The 19,705-nt window shown below is 47.4% G+C and overlaps 1 protein-coding gene across 4 annotated transcripts in view; it reads left to right on the top strand.

Annotated features, from left to right (window-relative positions):
• Positions 1 to 19,705, top strand: part of NRP2 (neuropilin 2) — a 115,039-nt gene that overhangs the window by 11,349 nt on the left and 83,985 nt on the right. For all 4 annotated transcript variants that reach the window (XM_068544610.1, XM_068544609.1, XM_068544612.1 and 1 more), the window contains exon 2: positions 3,316 to 3,493. In XM_068544610.1, the coding sequence (XP_068400711.1) occupies positions 3,316 to 3,493 (178 nt within the window). The remainder of the gene's footprint in view (positions 1 to 3,315; positions 3,494 to 19,705) is intronic.

The raw sequence follows: 19,705 nt of genomic DNA, 5'->3' as shown, positions 1-19,705 counted from the left end.
ATATGTCAAATTAAAACACCTAAGTAGTCATTATGGGGGAAAAATCAGGCCTTTGTGACTTTAGAACTTAGCATTCCCTTGATTTCAAATTATGTCTAGAGGTGTCACCTGAATCCTTTCATCCGTGGGCCTCTTTATCTGACCTGACCTGGCCCATCCCTTAGGTTTCCTTCCCAGATGTAGGAGAAAACCCGCTCTGAACCGTCCAGGCCTGGCTTTGCCTACTTCTCTTTGGGAAGTGAATTTGCCCCAGGTGAAAGGTTTTCACAAAATAGAGAAAGAAGTCAGTCTCTTGTCAACTTGCCAAACAGGCTCAGTAGCTAAAAATTCAACAGGGTCAGCTTCCCTTCTGTATGTGGAGATTGGCCTAAAGGCGTTTGCCCTTGAGTTCAGCCCCCTTTTGGCTGGGCTGGACTCCTCTGAAACAGGATAGAGAGCACTTACGCTGTTCCTTTTGGAAACTGACAGAGACCTCCCAAGCCCCGGATGGTGTAGCTCTTCAGAAGAAAGTCTAGCTCATTTCTATTGGGGGCATGTTTGTATTTCAGAAATGGAAGGGTCCCCAAACCTGGAAATGAAAGATCAGTTATTAAGAGGAAGTGTAGAAGGATTAAGTGTGTTTTCTTTACAATTTTTACTGATGATAGATTTCAAGAATTCAGTTCTCTTCAAGAAAAATAGAGACAGAAATTCTAGTATTTATCTTGGTGGATATATGTCTGTGCAAATGATGTATGATATTTTACGAGAGGGTGTGAAAGTGTGTACAGGACTAAAGTGTGAATTTCTAATATGCATATGTACCGGACATATGCTCGATATCTATGTTTGTGTGTGTTTCTGAGTGTGAGTGCCATCTAAACAAGAGTGTGAGTTTATAAATGTTTGGATATTGAAAAGGTTAACTACACGCAAGCAAAGCAGATGTTTTAATGAGTTCTTAAATATTTTAATAAGTGCCTTGATTTTCTTCAGATAAGGAAAGAACAGGAAAAAAGAAAGGGGTTACTCCTTTTTCCTTTGGTTAAGTGAGTTTTAACAGCCGAAAATGCAGACTCTCTGCTATGGGATATATATAGTTTAATTTTTTTTTTAAGTGGGGAAATGATTACTCCTGGTGTGGGTGAGAAATGAAACCTTTCTATGAGGAAGTTTCCTGTCTTTATTGCTGATTACGGGTGCCTGGTCTAATGACTAAAAGCTTAAACTTGGGGGGTGGGGCAGGGAACTGAGGGAGAGAAGTTCTTTCAAGAGTAATTGGAGGGAAGCAGGGAAGGGATAAAGAAGGAGGGAAGGAGTTTGGATGACTTGGTTACAAAACAGGAGCTCAGCTCAGATTCCATCTGATGATTTCCAAGGTGAAAAATGTGGTTTGGGGTGAGTTGGTGGCAAGGCTGCAGTTTTCAGCAAAACAGCTGGCAGAGGAGCTGTAGCCAGCAGAAAGTTTCCTCTCCCGTTAGCTTGGTCCGAGCAGCTGGTGATCTAAATCCCCACACCTCAACCTTTTCAGAGGGCCACCACTCTCAGCCCTATTTCACGCCCACGAACCAGGACCAACGGGCCACAGTTTGACTTGCTGGAAGTCGTTGGGTGCCCAGCATGGCGGAGTGGTGTGGACACCTGGAAAGACTGCAGAGGAACGGGCGGCACCCGGCTTAACTGCTGGTCTCATCTCAGTCTGGGCGGGAAGGCTGGGCCCATTGTCCTCCTGGACTGGGGAGGGTGCGGGGTCATTAGTTAGAGGACGATGTGGTCTCTGCAAACCAGAGGAAATGGCCTGCTTTTGTTTTCCACCCAGTAGGAAATGGAACCTGAATCCATTAGATTCTGGGCAGCTCAACGCGGCACAGTTTGAGCTCTTAGAGGCGTGATGCCTAAAAGGCTACTTGTGTGGATTTGTGTGTCCCAACCATCACTGTGCAGTGTGCCCATCTTTTATGCGTTTAAAGCCTGTCAGGCTGGTAATCTAAAGCAGAGGTCTGGACGACAGTAATGCCAACAGACACGGGGAATAGGAGAGTGCACCTGTAGAGTTAAAAAATGCGTGACCCTTTCCCTCAAAGAGTGAGCACAGGAGAAAGCCCCGTCCTGTAGCGTAGCTGCTGAGCCAGAATGCATAATTCACGGACCCCGTGCTGCTCCATGCAGATGGCGATATTAAATCGTGATTGATGCTGAGAGAGGCACACATCTTAGGAAGTTCTCCGAGAGGCTTCTGAATATTTCCAGGTCTCTTGTGCCTTCCCATCTTCTGTTCTACCGTGGTATTAAGCCAAACCCCTCCATTTCCCAGGAACCCCTCCTGGGGATGACAGAGCTTCACTCCCAAATATGAGATGCTTCAAATGTCATCACCCACCTCTTCTGCCTTTGAAGATCGCCCCCATCCCTCCTGGCCCACGTGAAGCTGTTTACCTCCAGCTGGGCACTGCTGAGGGGGAGGGGAGCAGCTACTGCCCTGCAGCCTCCTTTCCAAGGCTGGTCACCACTGGACAAAGCAGCAGCACACTCTGGTGGTGGTGACCGGGCAGGAGGGACAGCGGCAAAAAGCTTGGAGAAAACACAGGCGTCCACTCAGCACAAAGCACTTCCGTCAAACCTCTGAGGTCAGAGCCAGTGGATTCTCTAATGCAGATTTTTCCACTCAGTGTATAATGAACTAATAAATCAAATTTGTGGTGTATTTGGAATTAAGTGTTTGGGGGTTTTGCTTTTTCTTCCTTAAAAAAAAAAAAAAAAATAGCTGAAATCACCCTCCAGGGCCTGTTCTGGCCCAAAACTGAAAATGCTTCCTCCGCATCACATGTAATTGTTACCAGGCTCACTTGTGGGTCGGCACCACAAAACCACTATTGTCAGTTCCCGGAGTCTTTACTTCTGGCTGCCTGGGCTGGGCTGGGGGACACCAAATCACATGAAGGATTTATGAGATAAAGATAGAGATGCGAGGTTTGAACGAGGAGAAGATGGGCCAAGTAGGGGAGACAGGAACAGGCAGGGAGGCATTTTAAGTTTGCAGCTTTGTTGGTTTTTTAAAATCTCAGACCATGTAATTGGGAATATTTATGAGCATTTTCTGGAATATTTTCATTTGGCGAGTGTGTGCGTGTGTGTGGTTTGGGTGAGTAGGGGGGAGGATGAGCTGAAATAATCTCTTCCACTGAATGAGTAAGTAGGTTAGTCTTCTGGACTGCCATAAAAGGTCTGTAAAACTGTTTTAATCAGCCACTGGTAGAGAGAAGAAACAAGGAAAGGAAAAAAAAAACAGACTGTAACATATTTGAAGTTCTTTACTTCGTGTGCCTTCTCTTCCAGACCAACCCTGTGGAGGTCGTTTGAATTCCAAAGATGCTGGCTATATCACCTCCCCGGGGTACCCCCAGGATTATCCATCCCACCAGAACTGTGAGTGGATTGTTTACGCCCCCGAACCCAACCAGAAGATTGTCCTCAACTTCAACCCTCATTTCGAAATCGAGAAGCACGACTGCAAGTAAGCACCATCCTGTGCCATGTACATCCACGAGACACACACCCCCCCACCCGCCTCCCCAGGCTTCTGCCATGCCTGCCGCCTCATGGCAGCACCCCTGGCCCTAGGACCTGCTGAACAGTGGTGGATCCTGGCCCCAGAGGGAAACCTCAAGAGATTTATTTCTTGCAGTGGAAATAAAAGCCTAGTTGATCCCATAGTATGGAGGAAAGCGCCTTCCTGAGTGAAGAGTGTAAAGAATACACCCTAAATTCAAAGGCTGGCAGTAGAGGAGAATTCCACGTAGGGGCAGGTGGGGGGAGTACACAATGCCAGCTCTTGACTTTAAGATTGACTTTCCCCTTGGAGATCTCCCCATTTCCACTGCCTCTCCCACATGTAGGAACCCCAGCAGCTTCCTTAATAAAACAGTAGCCAGATCCCCAAGTGGAGACTTCCTGTGTATCCAGCCGTGGAGGGTCAGGCTGTTATTTCATGAAGCAGCAGCAGGTTTCCTTATAGAAAGAGAGCTAAAAATCTGAGTCTGTACTGGCAGGTCTGAGATTCGCATTGATTCTTGGTATCTGTGCTGTACAGGTTAGAGTCTCAAAGCAGGTGCTATGGATTTATTTAACAAACACTCTTCTAATTGCTTTGTAAATATCAATCCATTCAATTCTCACAATGGCCCTGGGAAGTTGGTGCCATTATGACCTCCATTTTGCAGATGAGAAAACCAAAGCCCAGAGAAGTTAAGTCACCCGAGGTGTCTCAGCTGGGCTCACAACATTGGTCCTTCCATCTTGGAAATGTGTGGCTTAGGAGAGACCAAGCAGACATTTAGACATCTGTGAGTGCTTTAGAAATGCCATGTCGCAACTTCCCTGGTAGTCCCGTGGCTAAGACTCTGCGCTCCCAATGCAGGGAACCCGTGTTCCATCCCTGGTCAGGGAACTAGATCCCATGTGCCACAACTAAGAGTTCGCATGCCGCAACGAAGGCCCAGCGCAGCCAAATAAATAAATAAATAAATAAATAAATATTAAAAAAAAGGAAGCAAAAAGAAACACCATGTTAACACCAAGGTCTCTATAAGTTAAGGTGAGGGAGGAAGCAGCATTGCAATGTCAAGAGTGTGAATGCCCTTTGTACTGTCTAGTGGGCTCCATCTTAAGGTCTTTCCTCGCTGAAACCAAAGTGAGAGTTTTCTATGCATGATAGAATGTGCCAACGATCATATCCTGCTCCAAACGAGTGCCTAGAACGTGCCACTGCTCTGATGGGTGTTCAGTGGCCCCTTGTGATTAATAAGTAGTCTGAGCATTCCTTGTGACCAAAGCATTGTGAGGACTGAAAAATTAATAAAGGGATCAGCTAGCAGGAGAAGTCCAAGGGAGCAGGCCTAGGTCTGGGCCCGTGCTACCTTGTGGGGGAGAGCAAGGCTCCTCTTTAACCAGAGTTCGATCAGGGGGCACAGTGAGTCAATGTCACTGTTATCTTCCTAGGACTCCTTTGCACCTTCGTAATGGTTTTTCCCTAACAAGAGGTAGCCTTTGTTGAAAACCGAAGGGTTTCCCGGGTGGACGCCTCATGTGACAAAGAGTCATAAGATGGAGTTATAATCCCACATCTACTCTTGACTCCATGGATGACATAGGGTAACTAATCAGTTCCTCTTTGTCTAAGTTAAATGCACAGCCTTGTGTATATTTGCATAGCACCTCAAGGCTGCCAATTCCCTGCCAGTGAACTTTACCAAAAATTTCTGTTAGAAGAGCTTCTTTATAAGGTATAAGGCTTCTGGTGCCTCTGTCTGGGTTACAGAAGGTTGGCACAGACTGAAGCGTGATGTACTGAGAGCTTGGGTCTGAGCTCAGGGAACTTTGACTAATCACCTGTCTCAACGGAGGGCCAAAATCTGTTATGCTTATGCCAGCAAATCTCCCAGGAAAATTGCTGAGAGGTCATCTCATGTATATTCATAGTGGCAGAGAGAGAAGGCATGCTTTTGGAAGGGAAAACTCAGGAGCTGGTAAGCATGACTTAAAACATGTTGGAAGCACAAAAGGCCAGGGAAACATGTTCCTGCCCAGTTTGGGGCTGTGGCGTACCCCTTGCCCTCAGGACTCAGCCCCAGGGATGGAGCGAGCACAAGGTCTCTGAAGCCACTGGGAACAGAGGAACCAAGACGTTGCCTCTGGCTGGAGTTGGAGTAGGGGAAGCAGGTAAGTTACAAGGTTATTCTGAAGCTTCTGGTACTTAACGTCTATACCAAGTAGCTTCTTGTTTTTCTCCCCACTCCCCCAATTCCATGCTTCCAGCTTGAACCGAAAAGTTCAGGGAGGTCAGAAAAGGATCTTTCTGGAGTCTCTTTGCCCCAGTGCCAAAGTGTCAGCAAGATGCTGTTGGGGTCACGCCTCTGCTACTTAACCTCATCCTTACTTCTCGTACCCTCCCCCATTTCTCCTCCACTCCCCATTTCTCTCTCATTCTCATTAATTTTTCTACTTAGAAAGACACATCCGGTTCTCTCCATCTCTCACCCTGCAAGGTATTTTCAACAGTCTTCACTGCCATCTGCATTCAGGGTAAATGGGTTCCTCCTCCCCCACTGCCTTGTTTCACTTTCTTGTGAAGGGGACAGTTCATCTAATTGAAGTCCTGAAGGTTCTGTCCTGTTCCTCCTCTCTCCCGCTCTCATTTGCCTTCCAAGGGGGTTGGAAAGCACTTACTATCAGAGGAAATTAGCATCCTTTCTCCTTTCATTTCGGCGCATGTTTCCAATTGGATTTGACTCTCAAGGCCCGTAGGGTAGACACCTACCAAGAGAAAACGGCCCAAAGGTCCTTCTGAGGAGAGCTTGCAGCAGCAACACCCCTGCAGAAAGAAAAATGAGTAAGAACGTCAGGGAAAAAAAAAAAACCCAGCCCCACTGTGCAAAAAAGGCAGTGGTCAGCATGCCTGCCCTTTTCTGTTTTCCCCTCTTCTTCCTTTGTGCAGGATTAACTGCAAAGATGGCCCCGTGACCTGGGAATGGGTCCTGCTATGAGAGGATTAGCCTGGCCGGTGGCCCCTGAGCCTTTGGCTCCCTGTCCCTTGAAATCCACATCCTAAAGGTGGAGCCCGTTGGTGAATAAACCCCAGACAGACAGACCTTTTCCCCTAACCGTCGCTTGCTAATTTTGTTCCATTTAAGTCTGCCGTCTGCTTGGAAACTTTCACTCACCAGCCCCAGTTTTGCCTGAGTCAGTACAGTCCGAGGCCACCATCTGCAGTGAGCTCCCAACTCCTCCCTCTGGCCATCTGCAGGAATCCAAGCCCCAGCACCCATAGGCTGCTCGGAGGCCTAGTCACCGACTGCAGGCAGAAACCAGAAACCGCTGTGGCCCAGCCACGACGGTGTGGCTGAGGGACAAAAGGGCAGGACTCAGGGCCATCTGAGCAAACAGGGAGAAGCCACTTCATTCCCTGCGGTGGGGAAGAGCATCGTGCCTACTGCCTTTCACTTGAGTCATCAGCCAAGTGGCTGAACCTTAGGGCTTTAGGAGCATATGCATGCAAACTTGAATATTCTTTTTTCCCTTTCTGAGACCTAAAATATGTGTATTCTTGAAAACACCCACCTGTGTACGATACACAGCTTATTCACGAGCCCTCGCACAAGCCTAGCATCCCACCCCATCCCGGAGGCCCAAATAAAACCAGAATCAAGAATCTAGGTCCTTTTAAGAACTGGTTATTTCCAGATGGATATCTTGACAAACATGCTTCAGAAAGTGCGAAAACCACTAGGAAGACTTGAGAGAACATTTCTTAGGCTGAAAAACCCACACAGAAACCTATACTGATAACTTCATGTGTATGTTCAGCACAACAAATCTCATTTACCATGCCTCATTGACATTTCCAGATTCTAAAACATACTCCTATAAAGTTCCAAAAGTTCCTCTTTAGAAAGATTTCTGATTAAGAACGTTCTAAATCATGTGCCACGCTTCCTCGTCTTCTTAAACAAAATTAATGCTAAGGTGAGTCAACTTTTTCTCAGTGACTCAGGCTTCTAATTCTAAACTTGACGTTTTGTGACAGAGGCTGGGTAATGTCATGTTTGGGTATTTAGATATGAGTTTTTGTTGACCTTTTAAACTTCCCAGGCCTCAGTGTCCTCATCTGCAAAACTTGGACAATGGTAACTACTTTGCGAGATTTCAGTCTCTTGTTTATGTAGATACACGATAAGTTCGCAACTGGGTTATTAGCATCTTTGTACTTTGGGGGAATGTGTGACTTTTTTCTATCAATACTCTTGCTGTCATCTTCTGTTATGAGTATACCCCTCTGCCCTCTTTTTACCCTTTTATTGTGGGTATGGATTTTGCTGCAGGAGGTTTTGGTGTCTATTGGGAAGTGTTTAGTCCTGGGGTCTAAGCTTTGTCCCAGGCCGGTGCAGTCCCAGGGCCAGCACATCTGGTTTGCTTTAGTCGGCCACGCTCATAGCGGAGTGTGTCCTAGTGCGCTCTCCCGGGGGCAGAGTGTAAGGGCATCAGTGCATGCAGTCCTCGGCATTAGTTGAGCTGCTCACCGTCTTTTCTTCTGAAACCATCCCCCCACCCCGCCCCACCCACATTCTGGATATTTGAGGTTTGGGGGGATATTCAGCCTCTAGCTAAGTGTGCCGGATAAACAAAGTGCCCTTGTGTTTATTTACGACCAGAGGAGCTCTCTAAATCTTAGAAGATACGTGTGCTTCTCCCAAAGTAGGGGATGCTATCTTAGGAAGGGGGCACTTTCCCAGGTTGATAAGTTGATTACAGGAAGCAGAGGGAACATACCAGACCTCAGTAATCGGGCCCTTCCCCAGCCGGCCAGCGAAGATTCCCTGTGCTCAATAAACATCCTCCGCGTACAACCTTACATCTGCAGGAGACCCTGTGAGGGCCAGGGCTCAGACCCTCCTCCCTCTCCCCTCCAGTGCCCCACGGCACGATCCCCTCCATTCCCCCTTGGAGTCCTTGATTCCTCCAGCTCTCTTTTAGGGCCCCCTACTCGGAACTCCCCAAGCGTTGCATATTGCCTTGATTTGCTTGCTGTTTGTTCGTGCGTGGTCATCCTGTGTTCTGAGCACGTAAGTTCTCTAAGGGCACGGACCGCATGTGTCTCACCTCTACCCTCTAAGGTGCCTAGTCCTAGAGGGGGCTGAGCAGGGGCATGCAGATGATTGTGTCAGTGAGATTTTTACATCTGAGTTGCCAGGACGTAAGTCAGCGTGGCATGAACCCACACTGGAATGTCAACAGAGGTGTCTTCCCTAGTCATCCATCTTGTGATGTGACATAATGACAGCAGGAAGATAGGACACGGGATCACAGAAGTTACTACGCTCTCTGTGACTTGGTCTTTCATCAGCAAAGTGGCAATAGACCTTTCATTCGTTCCTAGATATTAAACATCTACTATGTGCCAAGCGTGATGATAGCCTTGGGAATTCAGTGATGAGTAAGTAGATTGTACTCTTTGACCCTATGAAATTTAGAGTTTGGAAGGAGGGAGCAAGTAAAAAAATGTGTGGTTACTGATGATAAAGTTACCACATGTGGAGCACCACCTGTGAGCCTGACGCTGCCAAGTGCTTTACACGCATCATCACGTTTGATCCTTGCGACAAACGGTGAAATGGGAAGTCGTTGTTACCCTTCCCATTTCACAAATGAAGAATCTTGGGCTCAAAGAAGGTAAGCAACTGGCCCAAGTTTGCACTCTTGAAAGTGGCAGAGAATGGGACGCAGTGAGAGAGTGGCATGGACATACATACACTACCAAACGTAAAATAGATAGCTAGTGGGGAGCAGCCGCATAGCACAGGGAGATCAGCTCGGTGCTTTGTGACCACCCAGAGGGGTGGGATAGGGAGGGTGAGAGGGAGGGAGATGCAAGAGGGAAGAGATATGGGAACATATGTATAGCTGATTCACTTTGTTATACAGCAGAAACTAACACACCATTGTGAAGCAATTATACTCCAATACAGATGTTAAAAAAAAAAAAGTGCAGAGAAGGGATTTGAAACCAGAACACACTACTTTGCAACCTGAGCTCTTTACTCTCATGCTCTATTGCCTCCGCCAACACCATGCATTCTGACCCGGGACGTGATATGAGCCCTGGGATCTACCCTTGGCTGAGGAGATCAGGGAAGGCTCCCTGGAGGAGGCAATGCCTGCACTGATCCTGAAGAAGTTAGCCAGGCGAAGGGGATGTGAGTAGGGCTGGTGGCCCAGGCAGAGAGCATCGTGTCAAAGGCAAGAAGGGGAGAGAATTTGATGTCTTCAGGAACCACAGTAATGTAGGGCCATCCTGGTGGCTTGTTGATACAAACCCCCTTCTCGGTGAAGAGATGACTGGGCAATGCTATTTAATTTTATTTCCTGGCCAGACAACTTCCAGCATCTCAGAGAGGGGCTGTGGTCAGGGAGCAGGAAAGAGTGAGATGAGGGGGACTCTCTGCTGTCCCACTCTCCCTGGTCAGAGAGTTTCTACAGTTTCTTACCCTATATCCAGGGACCCCCCCCCCCAATTTAATGCCTGAAAGTGGGGTATGGCCTGGGGAAGTCCGGGTAACACTCTGCATTAAGCTCCGCTCGTCAGTTTACTCCTACACAAGACTCCCTGTGAACACACATCTCTTTCCTACGAACAGAGGGCAGGAGGGCACAATGCCCAATTAGACGTGTGGCTTCAGCTGGTGTCCGCCTGAGTCTCTGGAACTCAGAGCAGAGTGAGAGTTCTGTGTGGTTCAAGAGGGTGTCCTGCACTCAGGAGAGACCCTCAGGTTGATTACTCATGACATTGTTACAGATTTACTGCCTGCTCAGCCACAGAAATATTCTGATTCCCCCAAGGAACCAATGAGCAGCAATACTTTTCTGTATCACAGCAGCCCTGCTAATGACAGAAACAGATCCCCTCCAGGTACGCGGTGCAATAAACGGGAACAGTCCTGCTGCCTCGAGCTCAGCTGGCAGCCAACCCCACACTCACCAGCCTTGACCAAGGACTCCACCCAGCACTTTAGCTCGCTGAAGAAGTGGGGGAAACACCGCAGATTGTTCTTCTCCGCCCACCAAGGTTAAAGAGCAGTTGGGACAACGGTTATTTTTGGCAGTTTGTTTTTAAATATGCGATGTTGCAATCCCAACTCTCCAAATGCAATTGGATGTCCTTCCTCACAATGCATTTTTATCTTCTCATTGAGGAAATCCCTTGAGATTTTCCAGTACACAATCCCACTTGTTCTGGCTCTCAAGCCTGGCACCTTCTCTGAACCCAGAGGTCCCAGAGGCCCAGCATCTCACCCCATGTAGCTCCATGTAATTCTCCCATCTAATTACACCGGGTGAGAGTCTGTCTTAAGAAATTCAGTGGGAGCTCTGGGTGTGGAGGGCATAAACAGGAGAAGGAAATAGATGAAGTAGAGAAATTAGATTTTTCTAAAAGGGGATTTGTGTGTTTTCCGGTAGTTATGAGTCCTTTAGAAAAAAAATGTATTCTCTTTGTTTTGTCCTTTTTAGTGGCAGGGCAGTTGAAACCTTTGGATCAAGAGAAACTCAACAGAATATTTAATTCCATTCTTCCACTTTTGCCTGGATAAATCATCCCAGAAAAAAAAAAAAAAATTAGCTGCCCTTGTCTTTCCTTCTAGAAAAGAGCTTCCATAATCGTCCTTCATTATGAGACCTACACCTCACAACTCATCTCAGTTGATTGCAGAGTAGATGGTTGTATTTAATTTACATAATCAAAATTTTTTTTCCTAGACGGAAAATCCCTGAAAAATGTTAGCTGGTTCAAAATAAAACTTGAAAAAGAAGAAGAAAGAAGAAGTGTGAGTTGGGCTTAGGTTTAGGAGGGCAGCAAAAAACTCCACATGATAAAGGAAAATTCACATGATTTTTTATGCTTTTTCCCTGGCTTTGTAGCCAAGCATCTTGGCAGTCTCTATAAATTTTTCTGCTCTGCCCCATTAGGGGCTCCATCGCATGTTTTGTAGGTGGTATGGAGGGATTGTCGGTTGGACAATAATAGCAAATATTTATTAAGCTACTGACAGGTGTCAGGTGCTACTACACCAAGAACTTTCCATGTGTTACTCTCATAACAATGCTTTGGGGCTGGTACTGCTGTTATTCCCATTTAACAGATGGGGACACTGAGGCCCAGAGAAAGCACACAGATGGTAATGGTAGGCCTGGGATTTGAAGCCTGCTGCCCAAAGCTGCCTTCGTATACCTGTGTCCTTGTGCCCAGAGCTGTCATCTGCTGTCCCAAGGCTTAGGTATTTGGGGCCTCTCTGATTTCCTTAGATATACTTGACAAGTCTTTTCTTTTCCTTTTCTCTTTCTTCCTTTTCTTTGCCTCTTCCTGCCATGTGGTCACCTCCGGATGCCGACGGGGCAGTCAAGGAGGGAGAGAGATCTTTCTGTGTCTTTAAATGCAAGCTGGAGGCCTGCCTCTCAAGTCAGTTGTCTCTTCCTGCCTCCCTGTCGCCCACCTCCGCCCCTGTCCCGCACAGCCCCCCTCGCCATCCTCTTCAAATTCCCTGCCATTCCCCCATCACCTCACTCTCTGTCTGGAATCCGAAGATGTGAGGGCTAGTAATAGAGTGTCAGCGGAAGTAATTGATTCCTCACACAGAGAGAATTCTCCTGCCTTTAGTGTGAGTGGAGCTGCACCGGAGTCGTGGAGGGTGAGCGAGGCCTGTAAACAGCCCAGGGCTGAGCTGTCAGGCTGAAGCCAGACACACCGGGGAGTGAGCAAGAGGGAAGACGGTGGAACAAATCATTGTTTTGTTGGAAAGGAAAGGAGTAAATAATATTTCAGCCCAGGAACTGGCAGTTTGAAAGAGATGGTTGGGACCTAGGAGCGGAAGGAATCCGTGCCATGGGCTTTACCGGGAGGGTTTTTCTTGGTCTCAAGGTAGGACGTTTCGTCCCCGCCCCATACCCCCTCCGCCCATTATCATCATTATTATCATTAAAATAATTACCGTAACAATTGCAGTTGATGAGACCTCGGGTTTATAGAGCACCTTTCATCTAAATGTTCAAAGTGATTTATCCCTGCGTCATCCCTTTGAGAGCAGTAGGAGGGTAAGAAAGTATCATTATTTTTTTGGTCTTATCTGCTGGGAAACTGAGGTCCAAGCAGATACAGGATTTAGTCCCAGCCTCCGGGCAGGCTGCTGGGTTAAATGTCGGGGTACTGACTCCTCTTCTGTGGCGTGGGGGATCGGTCTCTACTGTCCTACCGCCCGCAAGGGCTCTTCTCCCTGTGCGGCCCCCAGAGCTCTTCCCTGGCGCTGACGGTCCCTCCCCACGCTGTGAGGACCCTGCCGGCCGCCACCGCAAGGAGGTGGCCTTGGCGCCAGCCAGCAGCTCTGCACGCAGAGCAAACAGCCTGCTCTGGCTGTGGGATAAATAAAAGTCCTTTAGGGTCTGACCGTTCCCATCCCGTGAGGAGACTTCCTGCAATCTGGTTCCCTTTCTTGCAGGAGCTGGTGTCCTTTCTAGGCATCTTTCCTTCTGGTCTGACTGAGGCTTCAGCCAAGAGCATCCAACATTCTGAACCTTCACAGCTTCTACTCCCCCCACCCCCAAACGGCAGCTGGTTCTTTCGGAACAGAGGGGCGTTTCCATGATGGGGAGAGGCGAGTGCTTTCACGTGTCCTGCGTGGACAGGCCTGCTTTTGCTCTGACAGCCCTGGGGCCTTCAGAACACAGCCAGCGGCCGTTTGAGAGGTGGAAGAAGTCCCAGCTGACTGGCCCGGGAGCGCTGGCCTCAGAGTCTCCACCCTGGCGTGGCAGCAGCCCCTTCCTGCTTGGACGTTAGTGCAGGCCCATCATTTCCACACCACCATGCTTTTTGCACGGTAGTGACAAGTTTGCTCCTGGAGCCGGGGAGAACCTCTGAGCTCTGTAACCTGAAGCTCAGGGTGAATGAAATGCAAGGACAGGGCCTGTCACACCTGCCACCTACTCCCCAAGCTGTCCCCTGCTTGCATTTCCGCATGGCACGTTTTTCAGACAAGTTTTGTATTTTCCGACTTCTGTTGTGGAGGCTGGATGCCAGCAAAGGGGGATAGAAAAACGACTGGGAGCCTTGATCCCAGGAAAACACATAAAGGACTTTTTCGATGCTGTGATTGATTCCCTAGTGCCCAGCACACCTCGTTCCCAGCAGGCTCCCATTTTTCGTACAGGTGGAGAGGTTATGATTCACTCCACAATTAGACCCCCTGGGAGCCAGGGTTGGTAAGCACCCGTCCCAGAGGGAACCGTTCACCTGGCCAGGGTCAGGAACGCTGCCGGCACACCAGGCCGAGGAATGGTGTACTCTGATTTCCCCTCAGAAATCACCTTCCACTCACCTTGTGCCCTTACCCGTCAGCCCTGAGAGGCACAGAGGCATGGTCCCTGTAGCCATTTATGAGACGAGGCAAACTGAGGCATGTTCGATTGACCCAGGCCAGCTTAGAACAATTCAGCAAGTCTCTGGCCCTGCTGCAGTTCACCTTCCCATCTGAGCACCAGCCTAGTGGTGAATGGACACAAATTGTGGGCTACTCTTATCTGCTTTCTACCCTGATATTGTTACAAAATGCTAGCATGGGGTCCTTTGAGCTGACTGCAGAGGGTGAGGATTTTATAGACGCATAGAGCAGACAGAAAGAAGCACTCAACAGTCCTGCTGAAAACAGCCTGCCCAAAAGCCTTAAACTTCACATTAGCACCGGTTGCTTCGAAAATCCTTCCTTGCATAAGCAAATACGTTCCATCCAAGCCTGTCTGCAGGAGCAGAGCAGATCTGTGGCCGCAGGACCTGAGGAATGTGCTTGCTGGGGAGCCGGTCAGTGGAGGGAGTGGTGTTTGGCCAGAGGGTCAGGGAGAAGTGACGCAGGCCTTGTTGTGTGCCCTTGATTCTCTGTAAGTTCATCTACAGTGAGACTTATCAGACACGGTGTCTGGAGCGGCCTCCTTCCTCACGTTGCGAGGCGTTCTTGGCAGGCTGCTCCGCCAGGAACAATGAGACCGGCGGGCCCTCTCCATCATCCCAGGGCTGCTGCGGAAAAACGACAGGCCATTATAAATAGATGTTGTTTGTAGTTTCCATTTTCTTGCCTTCAAGGTTTTTTGGAATAACTCCTTCAGTTTGTCTTGGGTTGTTCTCTTTGCATACTTCCTTTGCTGGGTGGTCAGATTTCCTCCCTTCTAAAGAGCCCTGGTGACCCTGGCTGTGAGGGGATTGCTAATAAGCTCAAAATATCAGAGATTCGGGATGGGAAGAAATAAAGGAAGAAAATGAAAGTGCCAACGGCCACTATTAAAAAGGCACTCGGCACCACGCAAATACACAAACCGAAGCGGTGTGTGAGTCCTTGGAGTTAGAGAGCAGATAATGGTAATAAGTTAGGTAAGACATAATAATGATATGGAGTTAGACAACAACAACAACAAATAACGATAGCAGCAGCAGCAATAACAAGTAGCGTTTATTTGTTGAGCATTTACTATGTGCCTGGCCCTGTGCTGAGCTGTTGACGTGCATTAACTCACCAAATCTAGGGAGGTTGAGTGCCTAGCTCTTGAAGACCCAGCAAATGGGAGTGGGAGTGGAGGTGGTTTTGAACCCAGCCTGGCTGGCTGGTCCCATAGCCTGGGTTCGGAAACATGAGACTGAAACGAATTCTCAAAAACTCAAGTGATGAAGCACTGTTGATGGGTTTGTACAGTAGGAGGATTTTTCGACACCACCCTCTATAGCACTGAGGTTGGGGAACATTGAGACGGTCTCTAAATTTATTACTTTTCATTTCACCTTCACCTGTTCAGTTTCCAAAGCATCGTGTGTATGTAACTCTTCTCTCCCCCAAGTCTGCCATCCTATTTTGTAGAACCCAGGTAATAATCAAAATGACCAGTGCCTCGCAGGCACTTTCTAAGGCATCCAGTGCTGTGCTGGGCCTGTATATGCCTTCACGAAACTTTCAACAATCCCACAAGGTGGGGTGTTTTATTATTTCCATTTTACAGATGAAGAAACTGAGGCTCAGAGAAGATAAATGCCTTGCCTGAAATCATACCACTAGCATGTGCCAGGAACCAGCTGGGTCTGTCCACAAAACCCATGCACTGCATTTCCCAGAGTACACACACCCTTGTAGACAGATATGTTTCTGTGCAATTAAAAAATTTTCTTTTGGTCCCAGACCCCTTCCCTGGGAAAACGTGCGTACACACAAACACACAAAATTTCTGCGTAGGATTGTAGGGTTTCCCCAACCTACTGAGACTCATCTGTGGACCCTACTGGAAATCCATGGGCTGAAAAATATGTGCTCTAGATGATACTATAAGAGCGTATAAATACACGGGATACTGTTTTCTCACCCAATGGACCATATGTTCACATATGGGTATATATGTGCTTATAAAAATACTTCAGTTACAAAAATTAATATGTGATCCCATCTGAACACTTACAAGCTGGATTTCTACTGGATGAGTCTTGAAACTGTGAATTCCAAATCTATTCACTGCATCTATGGGTGATTTGTCTATTAAATTTGGCAAGTCCTACAGGCTTTGTTTAAACAAAACAGCTAGATAAAAAGAGTGAGATTCTGTTAAGTCTCTAACTGAGCCGGAGAGGTGTCTTTGCACCTGGCACCTTCTAATGTTACAGTGTTCTGGCAATCTGGCATTCCCACTGCTCTCCAATCTTCATGCAACAACGAGGCCAGAGGACAGAGGCCGAGGTCAGTGTGCCCTGGAGTGAAACCGCCTGGGCAAAGCCTGCCTCTGACCTTTCCTTGTCGTGTGACTTTGGGCAGGTCACTTAATCTCCCTGAGCTTCAGCCTCTACATCTGCAAATGGATGGTAATCATATCAGGGCCTGGTGTATATTAAGTGAGGGTTAAATGAAATAGTGTCTACACGGAGCGAGGATCTAGCCCACTGTGAATGCTCAGTAAATGGGAGCTCTTCTCATTGATATACCAGCTTCTTATAAAAGTGGTACCAGTGAAAGGGAGAAATTCAAGGAAATAAAACTGGCTTCTTAAAAAACCCGACCTGACAGCTAGCTGATTTCTCCATAAAAGCTGGATGTCCCTGCTAAGCTGGAGACCAGGCGACCTGGCTTTGGGCCTGAATTGACCAGAAACTTCAGCATCATGCAGACCTACCTCACAGCCTCTTAGGATCTCAGGCAGCTGCTTTGTTGAGAAAGTTGTGCATGACAGTGTTGTTTTTTCCTCCTGTTGTCCCTGCAGGTTTTAATGTAAGGATTAATAAGACAGTGTTTGTAGATGTCTTTGAGCTTCCTGTAAGAAAGGCACTCCAGGAGGTGGTAAATTCTCTGGCCTGGATAATCTACTCATGAAATATGGAACTTTGAAAGTGTGAGAAAAATCTCAAATCACTTTGACAGCATTTTAATTATAGTTGATTTGTTTGCCACTAATAGAGAAAATGCTGTCAGCATGATTTGAGATATTTCTTCCACTCAAAATGTTATATTTCATGTTTTCAAGTCACAAGGCAACATTTTGGTTTCCAGATACAGCCAGAATAGCTCAGTGAGTGTGTTGGTGCACAAATGCAGAGTGTAAAACGGACCGAACCCCTCAGAAAGCAGAGTTCATTCTTCTTAACATGTAACGTCAACCTCAGGTCTCTCAATCATTTATTCACTCAACAAAAAGTTAGTGAGCCCTCCTATGTGCTGGGCACCGTGCAAGTATTATAAATTCATCCGTGAAAAGGTGAGGTTCTTACCCTCATGGTGCTTAGTGTCTAGTGGAGGACACAGATTCTAAACAAAGAAAGTATATTGACAAAACCTTACAGATTATGGCAACAGCCAGAAAGGCAATGAGAGGGTGGTGAGGTAGAAAATAAGGGCATGCCAGCTGAAATGGGGTGACCAGGGCAGCCTTCTCAGAGGAGGTGACATTTGCACTCAGAAGAATGAGAAAGTACCAGACAGAGCAAAAGCTAACAAAGAGTATTGCAGGCAGAGGGAAGAGCAAGTGCAAAGGCCCAGGGGCTGGAAAGAACTTGCCATGTCCAAAACGCAATGGCTTAAACATTCATGATGCAAGTAGCGTGAGAGGAGGCATTGCCTGGTTGGCAAAGTTTATGGCTTCAGGACTTGGGTGCAGAGGTGCTTAGATGTGTAGACAAATCCCATAGAATGGGCACAGCATTCTTCCTTGGAGCAGCTAAGTACTCTGCCTACGATAGAGAAATCCCCTCACAAGTAGTTCTATGTGACATCCATAAAGGTAGACTCTGGATGGGGCTAGACATTATCCAGCCCTGGGAGAAGGGCCCTCCACGTGGTAAATCTTCCAGCACAGGCTCGGTTGGCTGACCCAGCCTTTGGTGACCTGCTGGGCAGCGTCAAGTGTGGATAGAGTTATGGAAGGTAGAAAGCTTCTTTTCATGCCTGCCTAGTGATGAGAAGAAGAGATGAGATTGCCGCTTTCTCATATCTCTCCTGTGGACTCTTTTTTTTTTTTTTTTTTTAAAGATTGATTGATTGATTGATTGATTGCTATGTTGGGTCTTCGTTTCTGTGCCAGGGCTTTCTCTAGTTGCGGCAAGCGGGGGCCACTCTTCATCGCGGTGCGCGGGCCTCTCACTATCACGGCCTCTCTTGTTGCGGAGCACAGGCTCCAGACGCGCAGGCTCAGTAGTTGTGGCTCACGGGCCCAGTTGCTCCGCGGCATGTGGGATCTTCCCAGACCAGGGCTCGAACCCGTGTTCCCTGCATTAGCAGGCAGATTCTCAACCACTGCGCCACCAGGGAAGCCCTCTTCTGTGGACTCTTATAATTAATTCCACCATCAAGATTCCCACGCCCAAAATGTGGGTTTGGGGAGAGAAATTAAGACTTTGAAGTCAAGAAAGAAAGTACAGAAAGCATTCTCTAGACAAATGCTCAACATACAGATGTTGGAATCTGTGAAGAGAAAAGTAAAAAGGCACTCGGGGAACCATTTTAGAGAGAAAAAAAGAACTGGAGTAGAGATGGCTACTTCAGCTTAGGAAAGTAAATAAATAAAATAAGAAAAGGTAGTGTTAAAGCTTTGAAAGGAATTTTTTCATCTGAGGGAGATTAGGAATAATGAAATGCAAACACAATAGTTAATATGTCTGTGAGCGGGTTTCTCTTTCCTTCCAGAGAATGAATAAGAGGAACGGCTTTTCAGGTTATCCTACTTGACTCTCGTTGGGGTGAGCTCTGAGTTTGCAGCCCAGATTCCTTTACCAAACAAATGCTGGTGATTAGATGCTAGATGCAAAGTGAGATCTATTCCAAGGCCACAAAGTTCCTAAGTCTCCGCTAGGTCTTCACAAATGAACCTGACAACACTGACATTTCTAAGGAGATTTACTCCAGCTGTAGCAAATCCCTGATAAGAAAAAATTTCCCCAAATGAGTCAGTCACACAGGAGGTAAATGAGACATTCTGCGTGGAGTCAGCATGTCATTTGGAGTATGCCCTTTATACAAAAACCCCAGCCAGAAGGCCTGGTGGTTAGCTGGGGCTTGTCCACAGGGCAGAACCCCGACACTGAAGGGAAGGGGGGGTGGTGTTAGCTGCCAAACTGTGACTCTGGGTCGCTTTCCCCTCAAGCAAACTGGATAGGAAAATCCAGTTTTTCTAAGAAGTTCAAGTAAGGACTGATTATTTACTTCACAAAAGGACTCACCAGAGGGGTCCTTTAAATAACAAGCTCAGAGCTTCCCTGGTGGCACAGTGGTTGAAAGTCTGCCTGCCAATGCAGGGGACGCGGGTTCGGGCCCTGGTCTGGGAAGATCCCACATGCTGCGGAGCAACTAGGCCCGTGAGCCGCAATTACTGAGCCTGCGCGTCTGGAGCCTGTGCTCCGCAACAAGAGAGGCCGCGATAGTGAGAGGCCCGCGCACCGCGATGAAGAGTGGCCCCCGCTTGCCGCAACTAGAGAAAGCCCTCGCACAGAAACGAAGACCCAACACAGCCATAAATAAATAAATAAATAAATAAATAAATAAATAAATAAATAAATAAATAAATAAATAAATAAAAATTTATAAATAACAAGCTCAGAGAGAAACTGGATGATATGATTGATTTACATGAACCTTTTTCAAAAATGCCTCTCTTCACTATATATGTGTACGTAGAT

The sequence above is a fragment of the Eschrichtius robustus genome, chromosome 5, assembly GCF_028021215.1.
Source record: "Eschrichtius robustus isolate mEscRob2 chromosome 5, mEscRob2.pri, whole genome shotgun sequence".
NCBI lineage: Eukaryota > Metazoa > Chordata > Mammalia > Artiodactyla > Eschrichtiidae > Eschrichtius > Eschrichtius robustus.
Note: the sequence above shows the minus strand (reverse complement) of the source record. Positions and strands in the feature narration are given on the sequence as shown.